Source organism: Narcine bancroftii, chromosome 4 (genome assembly GCF_036971445.1).
Source record: "Narcine bancroftii isolate sNarBan1 chromosome 4, sNarBan1.hap1, whole genome shotgun sequence".
Taxonomy (NCBI): Eukaryota; Metazoa; Chordata; class Chondrichthyes; order Torpediniformes; family Narcinidae; genus Narcine; species Narcine bancroftii.
Window position 1 is genome coordinate 16,972,825 of NC_091472.1, and position 18,730 is coordinate 16,991,554.

At 43.2% G+C, this 18,730-nt stretch overlaps 1 protein-coding gene across 1 annotated transcript in view; it reads left to right on the plus strand.

The window, feature by feature from the left end:
- Window positions 1-8,387: 8,387 nt before the first annotated feature.
- efcab2 (EF-hand calcium binding domain 2) overlaps window positions 8,388-18,730 on the plus strand; it is a 171,271-nt gene continuing 160,928 nt past the window's right edge. Inside the window, exon 1 of the mRNA XM_069930852.1 lies at window positions 8,388-8,477. Coding sequence (XP_069786953.1) covers window positions 8,405-8,477 — 73 coding nt within the window. The 5' untranslated portion in view covers window positions 8,388-8,404. The remainder of the gene's footprint in view (window positions 8,478-18,730) is intronic.

The following is an 18,730-nucleotide window of genomic DNA, read 5'->3' on the forward strand; positions in this document are numbered from 1 at the left end:
TTGTGTGTGTGTGTGTGTGTGTGTGTGTGTGTGTGTGTGTGTGTGTGTAAATTTAAGAAAAGTTCTTTGGCTCACAGTCCAATCTCACTTCTTGTTCCCCCAAGTTCACTGGTTGCGGGCAATTCTTATACGGTGCACAGAATTGAACATGTATAAAGTTCACCAGGCTTTGGTGCTCGAAAAGTAAATGGTTACCGACCGCTCAGGAAGGTTCTTGTCAGTTTTCAGAGAGAGATTTGTTGTTCCAGGACACCACTAACTGATTCCTTTTTAATCAGCCAGTATCTTGCCGAAGAAACTTGCCCCCTCAGGGTTCTCCAGATTATAATCTCTTTCTTTCAGGTTCTCACAGAGTTCCTTTTTGTTCCACTTATTCCAAGTGAAACATTAGACAGCCAATCCTTTCCTCTTGCATAAACCACAAGGGCTTTGACCAGGCCGTCTTCCAAAATGGGGCTTTCCACAAGCTTGCTAGCTTGTCCGGTTTCGGTCCCAGCTGCTGTCTGTTGGCTGTAACACTGTACAAGTGATCTCTCCCTCTTTCTCTCTCTCTCTCGCTCAGAGAGGAAAGCCTGTTTGACTCTCTCTGCTTGCAAGACCACATGACCCTCTTAGAACAGCAAGCTCTCTTCCAAGCAGAAGTGGCTCTGACAAGCTCTTTCATCTGTTGCCTGTGTAAACAACAATCCTTTAGTGAAGACTCTTGAGCAATCTTCGTAGCCCTTGCAAAAGCTGTTGGCCCTGACATGTCTAACATGGGGCAGAGCTCCAGTATTTGAAATAAGATTTGTTTTAAAGTGTTTGTATGTAACCTACTCTAACAAACCTTTTTCAATTTATCTCCCCAAAACATATCTATATACTCTGTCACAATATGTTTTGGGGAGATAAATTGGGCAAGTTTTTTTAGTGTAGGTGCATACAAACACTTCAAAACAGATCTCATTTAAAATACTGGAGCTCTGCTCAAGCCAGTCAGGGTGGCTCCTGGGAGCCTTTGCAAAAACTTTGGGGAGTGTCCAAGAGAGTCTACTAATGAATTGTTGTTTTGAAAAGCACAGATGAAAGAACTCAGAGCAGTAGGTTCAGAGCTGCAGGCTGTCTGGGAGTGCAGCTTGATATTCTAAGAGGGTCATATGGTTTTTGCAAGCAGAGAGAGTTGAACAGCTTTTTCTCTGTGTGATAAGAGAGAGAGAGAGAGAGAGAGATCAGTTCTGTAGCAGCAGTTGGGACTGGAACAGGACAAGCTGGAAAGCTTGTGGAAAACCCCATTTGGAAGATGATTCATGCAAGAGGAGAGGACTAGCTGCCTAATGTTTCCCTTGAAATAAGAGAAACAAAAAGGAATTCTGTGGTGACCTGAAAGAAAGAGGTGATCATCTGGAAAAACCTAATGGGGTTTGTTTCTTCGGCAAGACACTAATGTGGCTGATGAAAAGGGATGTTTGTGTCCAGGAACAACAAACCTCTCTTTGAAAACCGTCAAGAATCTTCCTGAGCGGAAACTACTTACCTTTCAAGTCCCAAAGCCTGGTGAAATTCATAAATGTTAAATTCTAAGAATTGCCAAGTGAACTTGGAGGATGAGAAGTGAGATTGGACTGTGAATCAAAGAACTTTTCTGAACTTGCACACACAAGTCTGAGGGAAAGATTTTTGCCATGTTTGAATCTCGTTCAGCAGTAGCTGTTAATGCAATGGATGACGATGCTTCAAAGGAAGTTGTCTTGCATCTCAGCTGCCTCTGAGAAGAATTCCTGTCCTACTTCCCAGAAATCCTCTGAGAAGGACTGATACTGATGATCTGCAAGATGAATTCATTGACCTTCAGAATGATTTTGGATGGTGAAATGTGTTTGAGACTTCATCTGTCTCTGAGGTTTGGCCAAAAATGACGGATAGTTACCCCAACATTGCGAAGGAATGTCTTCAGAAGATCCTGTCCTTCATGAACACTTATCTTTGTGAATCAGGCTTTTCCACATTGCTGCAGTTGGTATCAAAAGCACAAAACCACAATGAAGGGGAGGCAGATCTCATGTATGCACTATCTACAACAGAACCAAGGATGTGAAAACTGGTGAAATTTCAGGCACAGGGGTCTTGTTAAAGTGGCTTGAGCTTTGATTTTGATTGGGAGTTTCTATGCTCAAAGTATGCTTGCAATGTTTTTTGTTCTTTAAAGAATGTTAAATGAAATACTTTAAATTAGAAATAGGTGGGTTTCTTACTGAGCTGCCTTTGACTTGAAAGTATTGCCCAGTCATTGCCACTAGTGGGTCATGGCACGTTAGGCTGAAAGCTAGGTGAGCCTTGGACTGAATAAGGTGAGTACGACTGGGTGAGACGATCATCTACTGGCTTTTATCCCTGGAAAAGGATTACTATTGAGTAGCAGATCAGTGGTTGCTGATGGCAATGCTAGATTACTGTCGTGGTAGATGAACTGTTGACTGCTGGTGGATTAGATGAATGGGTATTGGTGGAAGATTACCACTGTAACAATGGATGAAAGGGTGGTACCCAAGTATCTAATGGTTTATTAATTATAATTGTATATAATTGTAATAATCGCACCTTCTCTTGCTGGTCGGATGACTGACTTGGCTATTCAATAATTTTTAGCTCTGAAATACTCCTTTGTTGGTTTAGCAGTATGTTTTGGATCATTGTCTTGCTGAAGGATGAAGCACCATCCAATGAGTTTGGAGGCATATAATGGAACTTGAGAAGATAAGATGTTTCTTTTCACCTCGGAATTAATTTTTCTACTGCCATTAGCAGTTACATTATCAGTGAAGATAAATATGCCAGTACCTGTGGCAGCCATACATGCCCAAGCCTTAACACCCCCGCCACCTTGTTTCACAGATGAGGTGGTCTGCTTTGCTCCTGGACAGTTCCTTTATATCTCCACATCTCCTGCTTTGCTATCAGTCTGATACAGGTTCATCTTGGTCTCATCTGTCCATGAGACCTTTTTCCAGAATTCTTCAGGCTCACTTAAATACTTCTTGGTCAAACTGTAATCTGGCCATCCTGTTTCTGTGGCTAACTAATGGTTTGCATCTTGCAGAGTAGCCTCTGTATTTCTGTTCATGAAGACCTATGCAGACCGTAGTCATTGCCTACCTCCTGACGACTGTTTCTGATCCGTCAGACAGGCGTTTGGGATTTTTCTTCATTGTGATGAGAATTCTTCTGTCATCAGCTGTGGAGGCCTTCCTTGGCCTCCCAGTCCCTTTGCGATTACTGAGCTTACCAGTACGCTCTTTATTCTTAATGATGTTCCCAACAGTTGATTTTGGCCATCCTAAGGTTTGGGCAATGTCTCTTACTGTTTTATTCTTGGTTTTTAGCCTCCTAATGGTTTTTTTTAACTTTCATGGGCACAACTCTGGTCCTCGTGTTGAAAAATGGCAACTATGGACTCCAAAAGTGATCAGATGCTTAGAAGCAAGCCAGGCTCTCTTATGCCTGCACCAATTAAACATTTAAACATTTCTAAATAATCACAAATATCTGTCCCCTGAAATGGGGGAACTATGTCTAAAAGTACTGTCATTTCTACATGGTCAAATCAAGATATTTACAAAATAACTTTTAATAAAATCTTCTGGAATGTGCAATTTAATCATACGTGAATTGTTTGATTACAAATGTAAAACTGTGGCAAATAAATTAAAAACATGTCTTTGTCCCAAACATTATGAAGGGCTCTGTACGTAGGCTACATCAAGTAAGAATGGTAGATTTCCTTCCCTGAAGAACATGTCATTTGAATTTAAAATTCCCCAACTGACAGAGATTTGTATCTGTACCAGAGCTGCCAGTTCATGTACTGCCATACCAGTAAATTTATCTGAATTTGGCATGTTACCAAGTAATTTAGTGTCAGCAAATGCACAATATTTGTGGATTACTGAGTAGTTGTAGAATCCCTTAGTGTTTGATAAAGAGATCGATGGCAAAGATATGATGCACAAAAAAAAAATTGTTTTTGTACAATACATTTCACATCCTTTTCAGATATCCCAAAATACTTTTGGGCCAATAAATGAATTGGGAGCAAGAGTAGACCTTGTGACTTCTTGATCTTTCTCAGCCATTTAGTAAGATCCTGATCTGTATCCTCAATTCATTCACTTCTACCCTTCACCAATCTACCTCCTCCTTCAAAATATTCAAAGACAGATTCCAGTGACCTATCAGGAAGAGAGTTGCAAAGACTTGTAATTCTCCTGGAAGAATAAATTTTGCATGGACTTTTTTATATATATATATATATATATATAGTATTCAGCAAGTTCTTTTAATATCATCCTTGTGACCAGAGGTATAAAATTTCAATAAACTAATAAATCATTTGCCAGACAGAAAGAATCTGCACAAGGCATCACATAATTCCACATTTCATCCTAAAGTAATCACAGTAAACATTGAAGAATGTTATTCCGAGTAGCACCTAAAACACAATAGACTATTTGTCGCCCATTATTCTCTTACGTCATGAGACAATTGTTGTCAGGGCACGATTCTATGGGCACCTTCAGATATTTAGAGTGAACTGAATATGATGTACACAGGATGAAAGGGTTTGTTTGTAGCAGATAACATCCTGTTTATAAACAGTTATTCCTAGTTCTAGAATATCTCTACATTCACTGTCCAAGATGTCATGATACTTCTGAATCCTTGTTTCAATCAAAGTACCTCTTGCACTTAATACTACGTAAAGCCACTTGTGTCCAATGTTTCATTTTTCAATGCTTTTTAAAAAATGTTAAATTTAGACATACAACACGGTAACAGGTCATTTCAGCCCACGAATCCATGCTGCCCAATTTACACCCAATTAACCTACACCCTCAGTACGTTTTGAGCGGTGGGAGGAAACCGGAGCCCTTGGGGAAAACCCATGCAGATACAAACAGAATGGACAAATTCCTTACAGACCGCATGGGATTCGAACCCTGGTCCGAATTGGTGGAACTGTGAAGGCATTCCCAAACATGCCGCCTCATAACACAACCCATCTATTGCAGGTATCAGGCTTGTTAACCACTTTTGAACTGTTTTCCAACAAAATAACATCTTTAAGTTAAATAAGATCAATGCTGTGTTGTCTCTTCAATGACCAATGTAAATGAAAGCATAACCTCAACTTTTGTATTCAATTCCCTTCGCAATTTCCGTTGGTAGTCTGTGAACGGTCTTAATTATTTGCTGCAACTTCTTCTTGTGTAGTGAATCATTCAGTAAGAACCCAGATCCCCCTGTTTCTCATTGTTTAAACAATGTTTTTTTTTCCCTGCTAAAATGAATCATTTTGCATTTCCCCATGTTTTACTCCGTTTGCCAAATCTTTGCTCATTTATTTGTTTACCTCTTCTATATCCTTTTTTAGCCCTGTTCTGTCTTCACAACTTGTTTGTGCATTTCCTGTGATTGGGTATCTAAAACTGGAGTCTATAGGTTTAAGGTAAGAGGATGGAGGGGATGTGGAAAAAGAACTGAGGTGTATATTTTTCATGCAGAGTTGGTTTCTGCAATGAGCTGTTAGAGACAGAAACAGTAGTAGCAATTAAGATGTATCTGGACAGGTATTTGAATGATTGGCCATGGGGAGATTTGAAATTAATGCAGGTAGGTGGGATAAATATGGATAGGCATGATGGCTAATGTGGATGTCATGGGCTGAAGGGTCTGTTCCTCTGCTGTCATCAAACTTTGCAAATGTAATTTTTGTACCTTCTCCATTGACACATTGTATAAATTATAAATAAAACTGTTAGCACAACTCTATTATGGTGCCAGTGACCTGGGTTCGAATCATATGGGGTTTGTAGGTTATTGGTCACATTGGTGTTCTTGGGCAGCACAGCTCTTGGGTCAGAAGGGCTCGTTACCATGTTGTATCTCTAAATTAAAAATACATTTAAAAATGGGCCACAGTGCCCTCCTTTACACCACTCATTTCATCTTGCCACCCAGAAAAAATAAATTTATGCTGTTGTGGTGCGCTGTTAGACAGAATCAGACACACGCAAGGTAAAGACTGAACAACAGGCTTTCATCCACAAAAACCTCCACAGAGCCAGGCTGTCTGTGGCTGCAGCAACTCCGTGTGGGGCCTCGGGAGGCCGCCACAGGCTTATATCCCAGAGAGTGATTGACACCCGACCTGATGGGTCTTGATCCATTCAGGCTGACTAATTGGCAGCCGGTCAGGTGTTGTCCTGGCCCCTTGCACTTCTGCAGGTACAGAGGTTGCCCCTGCAGTAGGCTGGTGGTGTACCACCACAGCTGTTTTATTGTTTTCTGTGTACTCTTGTGTAATGTCGCATCTGTTGAAAATCAGAAATATAATACTGGAAACTCTCAGCAGGTCAGGCAGTATGTGATAAGGGGAACTGTTCATATTTCAGGTTCAAGGTCCTCCTTCAGAATATTGTGGGATCATAAGAGTCTCTTCAGAATCACTGAGTGTCTGTGGATTTGCTTCCAGTGCTCCCACAGCCTCTGCAGCTGCACTGACTCCTGTTCGATCCATCAGCATTCGAGCTCCAGATCCAAACTTCGATGGGGAAGCCTTCAACCCTCAGCACCCTTTCGAATCCTTGGTCCAATTCCTGGTTCACATGAGCCAGTCTCCTCAAGCCTGTGTGGGTCCCTCAGCCTCTGAGGCTGTCCCCTCTCGGTGATCCACCACCATGATCTTCTCTTCTACTTTTCATTTTCAATGGGGGGGGGGTGTTCCCCTGTTTCTGGTGTCCTGAGCTCCACAGAATCAGCAACTCTTCATGGCTGTTGCCACCTTGGGCACAAACCCGTGGTGGTACCATTGGCTCTTTAACAGGATATTTTATGCCTGTATAGAGCCATCAGCATTAGGACCACCGGGTGGTTGAACCCTTTGGAGCAGCACTGTGTCTAGGCTGTCTGCTCTTCCAGGTCCACACCCACGACAGCACTGCTGTTACAGTATTTCCAGCAGTGCTGCCAGTTTTTTTTTAACCTATCTAAACCCACTCAACAATCTAAACCTTCCCTACCTCACACCCATAACGCTCTATTTTTCTTTTAAATGACCTAAATGTACCAGGTTCACCACTACCCCTGACAAAGTATTATAGACACCCTCTATTCTCTGCATCATTTTAAATTTAGACATACAACATGATAACAGATTATTTCAGCTCATGAGTTTGTGCCATCCAATTTACACCAAATTAACCTACGCCCTTTAGAAGGAGCCCCCAGTGAAAACCCATGTAGGCGCGGGAAGAACGTAAAAACTTGCAGACAGGGTGAGATTCGAACCCTGTTCCCCATTGCTGGTGCGGCAAAGGCGTTGCACTGATTGCTATGCCAACTGTGATGCCCTGGCATCTCTAAATTTTCCTCACCTTAAACTGATGTCCTCTGGTGTTCACTGCTGGGGAAAAAAGCTGTTGGCTATCTTTCTTTGGCTTGGCTTCGCGGACGAAGATTTATGGAGGGGTAATGTCCACGTCAGCTGCAGGCTCGTTTGTGGCTGACAAGTCCAATGCGGGATAGGCAGACACAGTTGCAAGGGAAAATTGGTGGGTTGGGGTTGGGTGTTGGGTTTTTCCTCCTTTGTCATAATCTTGTAGACAAAAAGGATAAATATTGGTGAGAACAATGGGAATAACACCCATATATCATTAAAAAAGTCAGATGTACAGTGTAGAAGCAGACCTCTTGGCCCAACTTGTCCATGCTGATAGATGACAAAGAGGCTGAGCTCTGAGTCAGAAGTTCAAGATTGCAGTACAAGTATGTGCAATGTTAAGGTTAAATTTGGAGTAATAAATTTTCCTAAAGGATGTTGAACTGATGGCATGACTGCAGTATCTTCATGAGGGCGTTAAGATGCACATGTCCATATTTAATTGCAAGACAGCATTTTTAAGCTACTTGTTGAGGCTATTAACTGGTAGAGGACTGATCGGATTACAACACTACAAAGCAGATGCACCTCAAGAGGTTGCTGACAGATAATCTTTGACCTGAAATATTCCTTTCCTCTTTTGGGGGGCGCAATTATCATAGCAGTTAGCGTAACGCTGTTACAGCGACAGCCACTGACCGAGAGCTGGGTTCGAGTCCTGTGCTGTCTGTAAGAAGTTTGTATGTTCTCATTGTGTCTGTGTAGATTTTCCCCAGAGGCTCTGGTTTCCTCCCACCATTCAAAATTGTTTGGGGGTTGTAGGTTAATTGGTTGTAATTGGGTGACATGGGCTCGGGGGCCGAAATGGCCTGTTAAATTTTTTTAATTTTTTACAAATTTTATTTAAAAATTTTGCAGATGCTGCCTGATCTATTGAGATTTACATTTATTTTGCTCTTTCTTTCAGATTTTCAGCATTTGCACTTTTTGATGTTGTCACACCACATGACTCTTCTGTTTTATCGGGGTCACGATATGAACACGCTCAGATGCCAAGATAATAGTATGTCCATTCACAACAGTACTTGTTCTCTCAGATTAGGATATTGATCAGAATGGTTGAAAGGGGGAGGTAAATGGGTTTAAAAATGAGTCGCTGAATTAAGTCAGGAATTGTGTGGAGGGAAATGGAGAGTCAATATTTTGGGTTGGGCTGTGAAAGGAACTGCTCACACTAACCCTTGAGATTCTCATTTGTGTAAAACAATATGTATTTATTTCGTATAGATAAAATATTTGTCCTGCATATGTATTGTTTGTCTGTCTGTATGTGTGTAATGTCTGGTTGTGTATCTGCATGTTTTGCACTGAGGATCAAAGAATGCTATTTCATCAGGAGGTACTTGTACAAATCAGAAGACAATAAACTTGACTTGATGTGAATCTTCATCAAGACTGAATGTAGAGAAGGAAGATAGCCAATAATAAGAGAAATAGAGAGACAGAGGTGAGATAGATTGGCGGAGTGATAAGGAGTGAAGGTGATGGACAAAAGAAGCTCGGATGGGGAGGGGAATGGACTTGAAAGATAGGCAAGTGATTGGCATATGAAAAATATGGAAAAAAGGAGTGTCAGATGGAGCCAGGGGAAGGTGGAGATGGCTACAATAGGGTGATAAAAAGAAACATAAAGGTCACGTCTCCAGAATGGAGGACCATCGCCTTCCCAAGATTGTGTTATATGGCGAGCTCTCCACTGGCCACCGTGACAGAGGTGCACCAAAGAAGAGGTATAAGGACTGCTTAAAAAAATCTCTTGGTGCCTGCCACATTGACCACCGCCAGTGGGCTGATCTCGCCTCCAACTGTGCATCTTGGCGCCTCACAGTTTGGCGGGCTGCCACCTCCTTTGAAGAAGACCGCAGAGCCCACCTCACTGACAAAAGACAAAGGAGGAAAAACCCTTCAACCCAAACCCAACCCCAACCAACTAATTTTCCCTTGCAACCGTGCCTGCCTGTCCCGCATCGGACTTGACAGTCACCATCGAGCCTGCAGCAGACGTGGACGTACCCCTCCATAAATCTTCGTCCGCGAAGCCAAGCCAAAGAAAGAAAAAAAGGCTATCAATGCAGGAATCTGACAAGTAAGCAAAGTGATGATGGGAATCATTAAGGAGAACCTAACCTGGCCAAATTGAACCAGAGAGGGACAGGGAGGTAAAATGGGTGGGGGAGGGCTCAAGGAGTGGCTATGAGAAAGGGGATAAAAATAGGATGTAGATAGAAAAGACAGAGATGGGGGCATGAGGTCAGGATTACCCAAAATTGTAAAATTCAATCTTCATACCATTGAGTTGTCGACTCCCCAGACAGAATATTCGTCAAATTTGCATTTGACCAAGCCCTGGCAATGGAGAATGCCAAGGACGGACAGGTCGGTGTGGGAATTGGCGGGGGGAGGGGGGTGAGGCAGTTGGTCAGCAAATTGGTCACCTGTTCCGTGCTTTATTTCGACAATATGGGGGTATCAAATGCTGTTGATAAAGTTGGAGGAGGTGCACATGAAGGTTACTTTCCAGCTGTTATCTGATCTCATTGGTAGAAGATTGTCCGTGCATTGTTTTATCTGTACTTTCCTCCATATCCTTGCTTTTTTTAAGACTACACCCTGAACTCTTTGACTTGCTGTAACACTACACTTATGCCCTGCATCTTGTTTTATTATTGCACTACCTGTGTTCTTAACTATGAGTTGACTTCCCTGCGTAGTATCTAGGTACCCATGATTATAAACAATTCAGTTCTGCTTAGCTCCCTGGATATAGTGGCGAGGGAGGATCTGTAAGGGCAAGTGTTGCACTTCCTGTGAGGTCACGGGGGGGGGGGAGGTGGATCAGGAGGGTTGGAAGAGTCATGGAGCGAGTGATCCCCTCAGATGGTGGAGAGGGGGATGGAGGGAAAGAGATGGCTGGTGATCGGATCCCATTGCAATTGGCAGAAATTATGATGTGATGGGTAGAAGGGTGAAAGGTGGAGTAGGGGACCTCTACCTCTGTTTGAAGAGATGGAGATAAGAGCAGAAGTCTGAGAAATATGAAATGTAAAAGAAACCTTCATCAACCACAATGCAGAGGAATGTCTTGTTTCCTTAAATTCGAAAGACCTTTGAGATATCCTGACATAGAAAGCCTCAGTTTGAGAGCAGAGATGGAGAAACTTGGGGGGGTGGAAAGAGATTACAGCATTGGCATTTGTTATAGTGGCGTTGGGCTTCACAAAATATACCTGAGGAATATTTTGCAGCATCCATTACTGCTCCTCAGCAAAGTACGGCAGCACGGATAGCAAAGGGGTCAGCATGGTTAGCACAATTCTATTACAGCACCAGCGACCTGGGTTCAAATCCGGTGCTGTCTATAAGGTGATTGTATATTCTCTCCATGTTCGCCTGAGTTTCCTTCAAAGGTGTGGGTGACATGGGCTTTAGGGGCCGGCAGGGCCTGTTAGCATGCTGTAGGTCCAAAAAAAAAAGAACTAGAGTGGAGATGTCAAGAGAAACTGGTGGTGGAAATGAGAGGCAGAAGGAAGTTTAAATATGACAGCAAATTGTGCGGTAGGAGAACAGGTCAAAGATCTTCCTGGGTTACCAGAGAAGTGATGGCAGATTTTGGTTTGATTATGAATGAAAGAAAAGATGATGGTATTAACATTTTTTTTTGCGCATTATTCCTAATGTTATCATATAAAACAAAAATATTGCAGATGCTGTCAATTTGAAAAACAGAGTGAATAATACAGCAGATCAGAGAGAGAAATGGTTCATTAACTTTACTTCAGCACAGTTCTGTTTCCTCTCATCTGAAAACTTTGAAATTCTTGTGTGTACATGTCCAGATTATTAACATATTATACAAGAAGCACTCTGCTGAAGCCAATCTTTGAGGAATGTAAGTGTGTACTATATTTTTAAAGTAAGTCTATGAACATGAGAGATCTCCAGTGACTGCAGGGACTATGTGAGATTAAACAGAACCCCTAAGCTTGACCTCCACAGGGTGGTCATACTGACATCCTGTGAACTTAATATAACCTCACTCTCATGACTAGATTACTTTTATCAGTAGAGGTATACATCAAGGTTACTCTTAGCTTCTAAGACACAGGATTATTGCAGAGTACTACAGCTGATCCCTGCCACATCTCACAGCTAGTTAACTGCAGCAGAGAGGTCATGCATTATCTATTATTGAGAGGAGGCTTTATCCACTATTCCTGAAGCCTATTCAAAAGATATCGGAGACCATGAAGGGAACTTTCGACCTGGCTGTAAACCTGGAGGGTTTCTGTGGTCTCCTTGCCCAAAGAACAGATACTTTAATAGAAAAAAAACACACAAATGCTGGAGAAACTCAGCAGGTCAAACAGTGCCTTGATGCAGCAATATACATCACCAACGTTTTGGGCTTGAGCCCTTCATCAAGGTATGGGGGAACTTGAGAGATGTTGGAACAAAAAAGGGGGTGGTGAGGGTGAGAGATGATAGGTGGAGGGGGGGGGGAGAAACACGATGGGGGGGAGGAGTTTAGGCTGGTAGAGAGAAAGGAAGTAGGAACTGGAATAACTAGTTAAAGGAGAAATGGGGGAAAAAGTAAGCTGATTAGTGGAATGCATTGAACTCTATGTTCATGCCCTGGGATTGGAGAGTCCCCAGATTAAAAATGTGGTGTTGTACCTTCAATCTGTGGGTGGTCAGGGTGGGATAGTGTGAAAGGCCGTGGACAGACATGTGAACTTGAGAGTGTGACTCAAAATTGAAATAGTTGGCTACAGGGAAGTCGCTTTTGTTGCAGACAGAGAGCAGGTGCTGGGCGAAGTGATTTCCTAATCTGCGACTGGTCTCTCCAATGTAGAGAAGGCCACACAGGGTGCACCGGATGCAGTAAATGAGTTCTTTGAAGGTACAGGTGAAGTGTTGCTTCACCTGAAAGGTCTATTTGGGACCTCGGACTGCCTGGCCACCTTGCATCACCACCCTTCTCCGCCTGACAGAACTTGTCCTCACCTTTTAACAATTTTTCATTTAACTCATCCACTACCTCAAGATTAAAGGAGTAGCCATGAGTACCTGCACAGGTACCACCTATGCCTTGCCTGTTTGTGGGTTTTGTGGAGCAAAACATGCTCCAAGCCTACAACTCTTTCTCCGGTACATTGACGACTTCATCAGGGCAGCCTCATGCACCCGTGATGAGCTCATCAATTTTATCAATTTCGCAGCCAATTTCCACCCAGACCTCAAACTCACCTGCTCCATCTCCGATGACACTCTCCCTTTAATGGATCTCTCTCTGTCTCCATCTCAAGAGACAGACTCTCCACTGACATTTATTACAAATCCTCTAACTTCTACAACTACCTGAACTACTTGTCCTCACACCCTGTCCCCTGCAAGGACTCCATCCCCTTCTTTCAATTTCTTCATCTCCGCTGCATCTGCTCCTAAGATGAGGTCTTTCAGTCTAGAGCCTCTTCCAAAAACGTGGCTTCCCCTCCGCCACTATTAACTTGGCCCTCACCCGCATCTCCTAGCACACTCTGCCCCCAGAAACAATAAAAACAGAAACCCGCTCGTCTTCACCTACCACCCCAACAGCCTCTGCATTCAACAAATTATCCACCAGAATTTCCGGCACTTGCTACAGGACCCCACACCAGACATTTTTCCTTCTCCTCCCCTCTCAGCCTTCCATAGGGACCACTCCCTCCATGACTCACTTTGTGCCCTCTTCCCTCCCCATTCATCACCCCCCCCCCCCAGCACTTTCCACTGTGGTCGTAGGAGGTGTAATACCTGCATCTACTCCTCCTCCCTCAACACTTCACCTGTACCTCCAAAGAATTCATTAACTACATCCGGTGCACCCTTTGTGGCTTTCTCTACATTGGAAAGACCAGTCGCAGATCAGGAGATCGCTTCACCCAGCACCTCCTCTCCGTCCGCAACAAAAGTGACCTCCCTGTAGCCAACCATTTCAATTTTGAGTCAAGCTCACATGTCTGACCATGGCCTTTCACATTACCCCACCCTGACCACTCGCAGGTTGGAGGAGCAACACCTCATTTTTCATCTGGGCACTCTCCAACCCCAGGACATGAACATCGAGTTCATTGCATTCCACAAATCAGCTTACTTTTTCCCACTTCTCCTCCATAACTAGTTATTCCAGTTCCTACTTCCTTTCTCTCTCCACCTAGCTTAGACTCCTCTCCACCTATCATCTACCCCCACTCCACCTATCATCTTCCACCCTCAACACCCCCCTTCCCCCTTTTCTCTCATGTTCCCCCACACCTTGATAAAGGGCTCCAGCCCGAAACGTCGGTGATATTTGCTACATAAAGGCAGTGTTTGACCTGCTGAGTTTCTCCAGCATTTGTGTGTTTTTTCACTGAACCACAGTGTAACAGAGTCCTGTGTTTTACACCAGATACTTTAATAGTGTTGTTCTCAATAAATCTCTCCAGGTGTCCCCACCCTCCTTGGAGCAGTCTTCGAGCTTTCTCCCAGCTTTGTGGCATCAATTTCTGAAGCAGTGTTGTGCACAAATCCTTTTAAAGATTGGCACCCAAGGTTCCAGCTACAAGGCTAATGTGTGGGATCTTGTAATAGATCAATAACTGATGCACAGCTCAGCTGAAAGGCTTGAACAGAGTAGATGTGGCAAGGATGTTTCCCACGGTAGTGTCTAGGACAAGAGGGGATAATTTCAGGATAAAAGGGTGTCGATTTAAAACCGAGATGCAGAAAACTTTCTTTAGTCATAGGGTTGTCAGTCTATGGAATTTGTTGCCACAGGCAACTGCGGAAGTGAGGTTGTTTGGTGTATTTAAGGCAGAGATTGACAGGTATTTGATTCATCAGTGCATTAAGAATCAGGTAAGAGGCAGGGGATAGTAGGATTTGAAGTAAGAAAGGGCCTCCCTATTCGAGGAACAAAAAGGATTCAGCAGGTAGGCACAGGTAAGGGCATGTTTTAGACATCACCTATTTTGTTCCTCTAGTCATAAACAGTGGGAATGGCAGCCAAGGCAGGGGAATGGACCTCTTGTAGAATCTGGGTCATCAGGGAAGCCAGTAGTATCCCTGATGACTTAATCTGCAGGAATTGCATCTAGCTTCAATTCCTGACAAGCCAAGTTAAGGAATTGGAGCTGGAGTTGGATGAACTCTGGATCATTTGGGAGGCAGAGGGGGTGATAGATGGGAGTTAAAGGGCCATTATCACACCTAGGAGGCAGGAGTTGGGTAAATGGGTGAATGACAGGAGAGGAAAATGAACAGTAAGCAGTGTAGGGCACCCCTGTGGCCATTCCCCTCAATAAGAAGTATTCCATTTTGGATATGGTTGAGGGGGGTGGGGCAGAATTATCTACCAGGGACAAGCCTTGGTGATCAGGTCTCTAGCATGTCTGATCTGTGGCTAAGAAGGGAAGGGAGGAAAAGAGGGGAGCTGTAGTGATAGGGGATTCCTCAGTTAGGGGGACAGATAAGAGGTTCTGTGGAAGAGATTGAGTATCTGGGATATCTCAGATCGAGTTCACCGAGAGAAGGAGGGTGAGCCGCCAGATGTCATGGTTCATATAGGGACCAATGACGTAGGTAGGAAAGGTGAGGAGGTTCTGCAAGGAGAGTTCAGGGAGTTGAGCGCTAGGTTGAAGGACAGGACTTCCGAGGTTGTCATCTCAGGATGCTAACTGTGCCATGGGCCAATGAGATTGGAAGTAGGAGGATAGTGCAGCTTAACACATAGCTAAAGACGGTGCAGGAGAGAGGTCTTCAGGCTTCTGGATCACTGGGCTTTCTTTCAAGGAAGGTGGGACTCGTTCTGATGGTATGGGTTGCATCTGAAATGGAGGGGGACTAATATCCTTGTGGGAAGGTTTGCTAGTGCTGCTCTGGTGGCATTAAACTAGATTTTCAGGGGGGTGGGAACCAGAGTGCTAGAGCTGATAGAGGAATGGTGGAGGGAAAAGATTATGTGAAAATTGCATGTACCATTAGAAGTCAATGGGTTGTATGTGGTGGAAATTTTCTAAGGTTCATCTATTTCAATGCAAGGAATATTGTAGGAAAGGCAGACGAGCTTAGGGCATGGATTGGCACGTGGAATTATTACATTGTGGCCAATAGTGAAACTTTGTTGCAGGAGGGGCAGGACTGGCAGCTCAATGTTTCAGGCTTCTATTGCTTTAGACATTTACACGCGATAGAATGGGGGACGGGGGGGCGGAGGAGGAGTGGCATTGCTTGTCAGGGAAAATATCACAGCTGTGTTCAGGCAGGACAGACCAGAGGACTTGTCTACTGAGGCTTTCTGGGTGGAGCTAAGGAATGGGAAAGGTATGACTACACTCATGGGGTTGTATTATAGACGGCCCAATAGTCAACAAGAATTGGAGGAGCAAATCTGTAGAAATAACAGACAGCTGCAGGAAACATAAGGTTGTGATAGGAGGAGATTTTAACTTTCCACATATTGACTGGGACATCCATGCTGTAACAGGGCTGGATGGTTTGACATTTGTCATATGCGTTCAGGAAAGTTTTCTAAATCAATTTACAGAAGTACCAAGTAGAGAGAGTGCAGTACTGGATCTCCTATTGGGGATTGAGACAGGACAGGTGACAGAAGTATGTGTAGGTGAACATTTTGGGCCCAGTGGTGATAATGCCATTAGTTTCAAGTTAATTATGGACCTCAGGCCTCAGGTTGAGATTCTAAATTAGAGAAAGGCTAATTTTGAGGAAATGAGAAAGGATCTAGAATGCATGGAATTGGATAAGCTGTTTTCCAGCAAGGATGTGCAAGGTAAGTGGAGGACCTTCAAAGGTAAAATTTTGAGAGCACAGAGTATGTTTGATTCTGTCAGGATTAAAGACAAGGTTCGCAGACAGAGGGAACCTTGGTTTTCGAGGGATATTGGGGATCTGGTTTGGAAGAGAGGTGTACATGGAGCAAATGAGGTACTTGAGGCATATTAAAAAAATGCAAGAGAAACCTCAAGAAAGAAATCAGGAATGCTAAAAATAAAAGACGAGGTTGCTTTGGCAGATAGTGTGAAGGAAAATCCTAAGGGTTTCTACAAATCTTTTAAGAGCAAAATGATAGCAAGGGACAAAATTGGTCTGTTTGAAGATCAGAGTGGTCAGCTTTGAAAGGAGCCAAAAGAGATGGGGGAAATCTTAAATGGCTTTTTTCCAATATTCACTCAGGAAACAGGTGCAGAATTGTGGGAAGTAAGGAAAACAAGCAGTGTTCCAGGTAATGGAACCTATACAGATTGAAGAGGAGGAAATGCTTGGTGTCTTAAAGCACTTGAGGGAGGCTAGGTGTAAAAATTGCAGGAGCTCTGGCAGAAATATTTAAAATGTCTTTAGCCATGGGTGGTGCCAGAGGATTGGAGGATAGCTCATGTTGTTTAAAAAAGGCTCCAGAGTAACCCTGGAAATCATAGACCAATGAATCTGACGTCAGTAGTAAGTAAATTATTGGAAGGTGTTCTAAGAGATCAGATATACAATTATTTGGATAGCCATGGACTGATTAGGGATAGTCAACATGACTTTGTGTGTGGTAGATCATGTTTAACTAATCTTGTCGAGTTTTTCGAGGAGGTTACCGGGAAAGTTGGCAAAGGAAAGGCTGTGGATGTTGTCTGCATGGACTTTTGTAAGGCCTTTGACAAGGTGCCACATTGGAGCTTAGTCAGGAAGGTTCAGACGCTAAGTATTCATGGTGAACTGGATTCGACAATGGCTCGACGGCAAAAGCCAGAGAGTAGTGCTGAATGATTGCTTCTCAGACTGGAGGCCTGTGTCTAGTGGTGTGCCTCAGGGATCAGTGGTGAGACCATTGTTGTTTGTCATCCATATCAATGATCTGGATGATAATATGCTAAATTAGATCAGCAAGTTTGCAGATGACACTAAGATTGGAGGCGTTGTGGACAGCAAAGAAGGTTTTCAAAGCCTGCAGAGGGATCTGGACCAGCTGGAAAAATGGCAGATGGAATTTAATGCAGACATTAATTCCAACTGTGAGGTGTTGCATTTTGGAAGGACAAACCAAGAAAGGATATACAGGGTAAATAGTAGGGCACTGAGAAGTGTGGTAGAACAGAGGGACCTGGGAATACAGATACATAATTCCCTGAAAGTGGCATGACAGGTGGATAGGATTGTAAAGAGAGCTTTTGGCATATTGGCCTTCATAAATCAGTGTTGGGTATAGGTGTTAGGATGTTATGGTAAAGTTGTATAAGACGTTGGTGAGGCCAAATTTGGAGTATTGTGTGCAGTTTTGGTCACCTAACTACAGGAATGATATCAATAAGATAGAAAGAGAGCAGAGAAGATTTACTAGGATGTTGCCCGGCCTTCAGGAACTAAGTTATAGGGAAATGTTAAACAGGTTAGGTCTTTATTCCCTGGAGTGTAGGAGAATGAGGGGAGACTTGATAGAGGTATTTAAAATTATGAGGAGGATAGACAGAGTAAATGTAGATAGACTTTTTCCTCTGAGGGTAGGTGAGATACAATCCAGGGAACATGGTTAAGAGTGAAAGAGTAAAAGTTTAGGGGGAATATGAGGGGTAATTCTTCACAGAGTGGTGGAGATGAGGAATGAGCTGCAGCTGAACTCATGAATGAGGGCTCAATTTTAACATTTAAAAAGAATTTGGACAGGTACATGGATGGATGGGAGAGGTATGGTGGGCTATGACCTGAGTGGAGGTGAGGGGGAAAAATGGTTTGCCACAGACTAGAAGGGCTGCAGGGGCTCTACAGTTCCTTGGACCATGAAACAAGGGTGGGGGATGCTGGTGGGATAAAGCCAAGGAGTGGGGCTGAGTGGGGGGATGGATCAGCTCATGATTAGAATGGTAGAGCAAACTCAAAGGGCCATTGAGGCTACTTCTGCTCCTTATCTTGTGATTTTGCACACGACACATAAGAATGCCCTTTAGACTAGAAATTCTCTTCCACAAGAAAATGTGTTTAACTTTCTACCTTGTTAGTAATTATGTTGTAGACAGTTTTTAAAAAATTTCTATTAAATTTTTCTATCAAAAAAGTGTTATGATGACACAGCATTGCTTTCATTCTATTTAAGGGACTAAAGTAATATGTAGCTCACCAGAGGCCTAACTTAGGTGCTCAAAGAATCAAGTCAGTCTCAAATTACTTTATCAAGTTCATGCTGGCATTTATTCATTAAGTCATATTTTACCATGTGAATGTTAGTCAGAATCA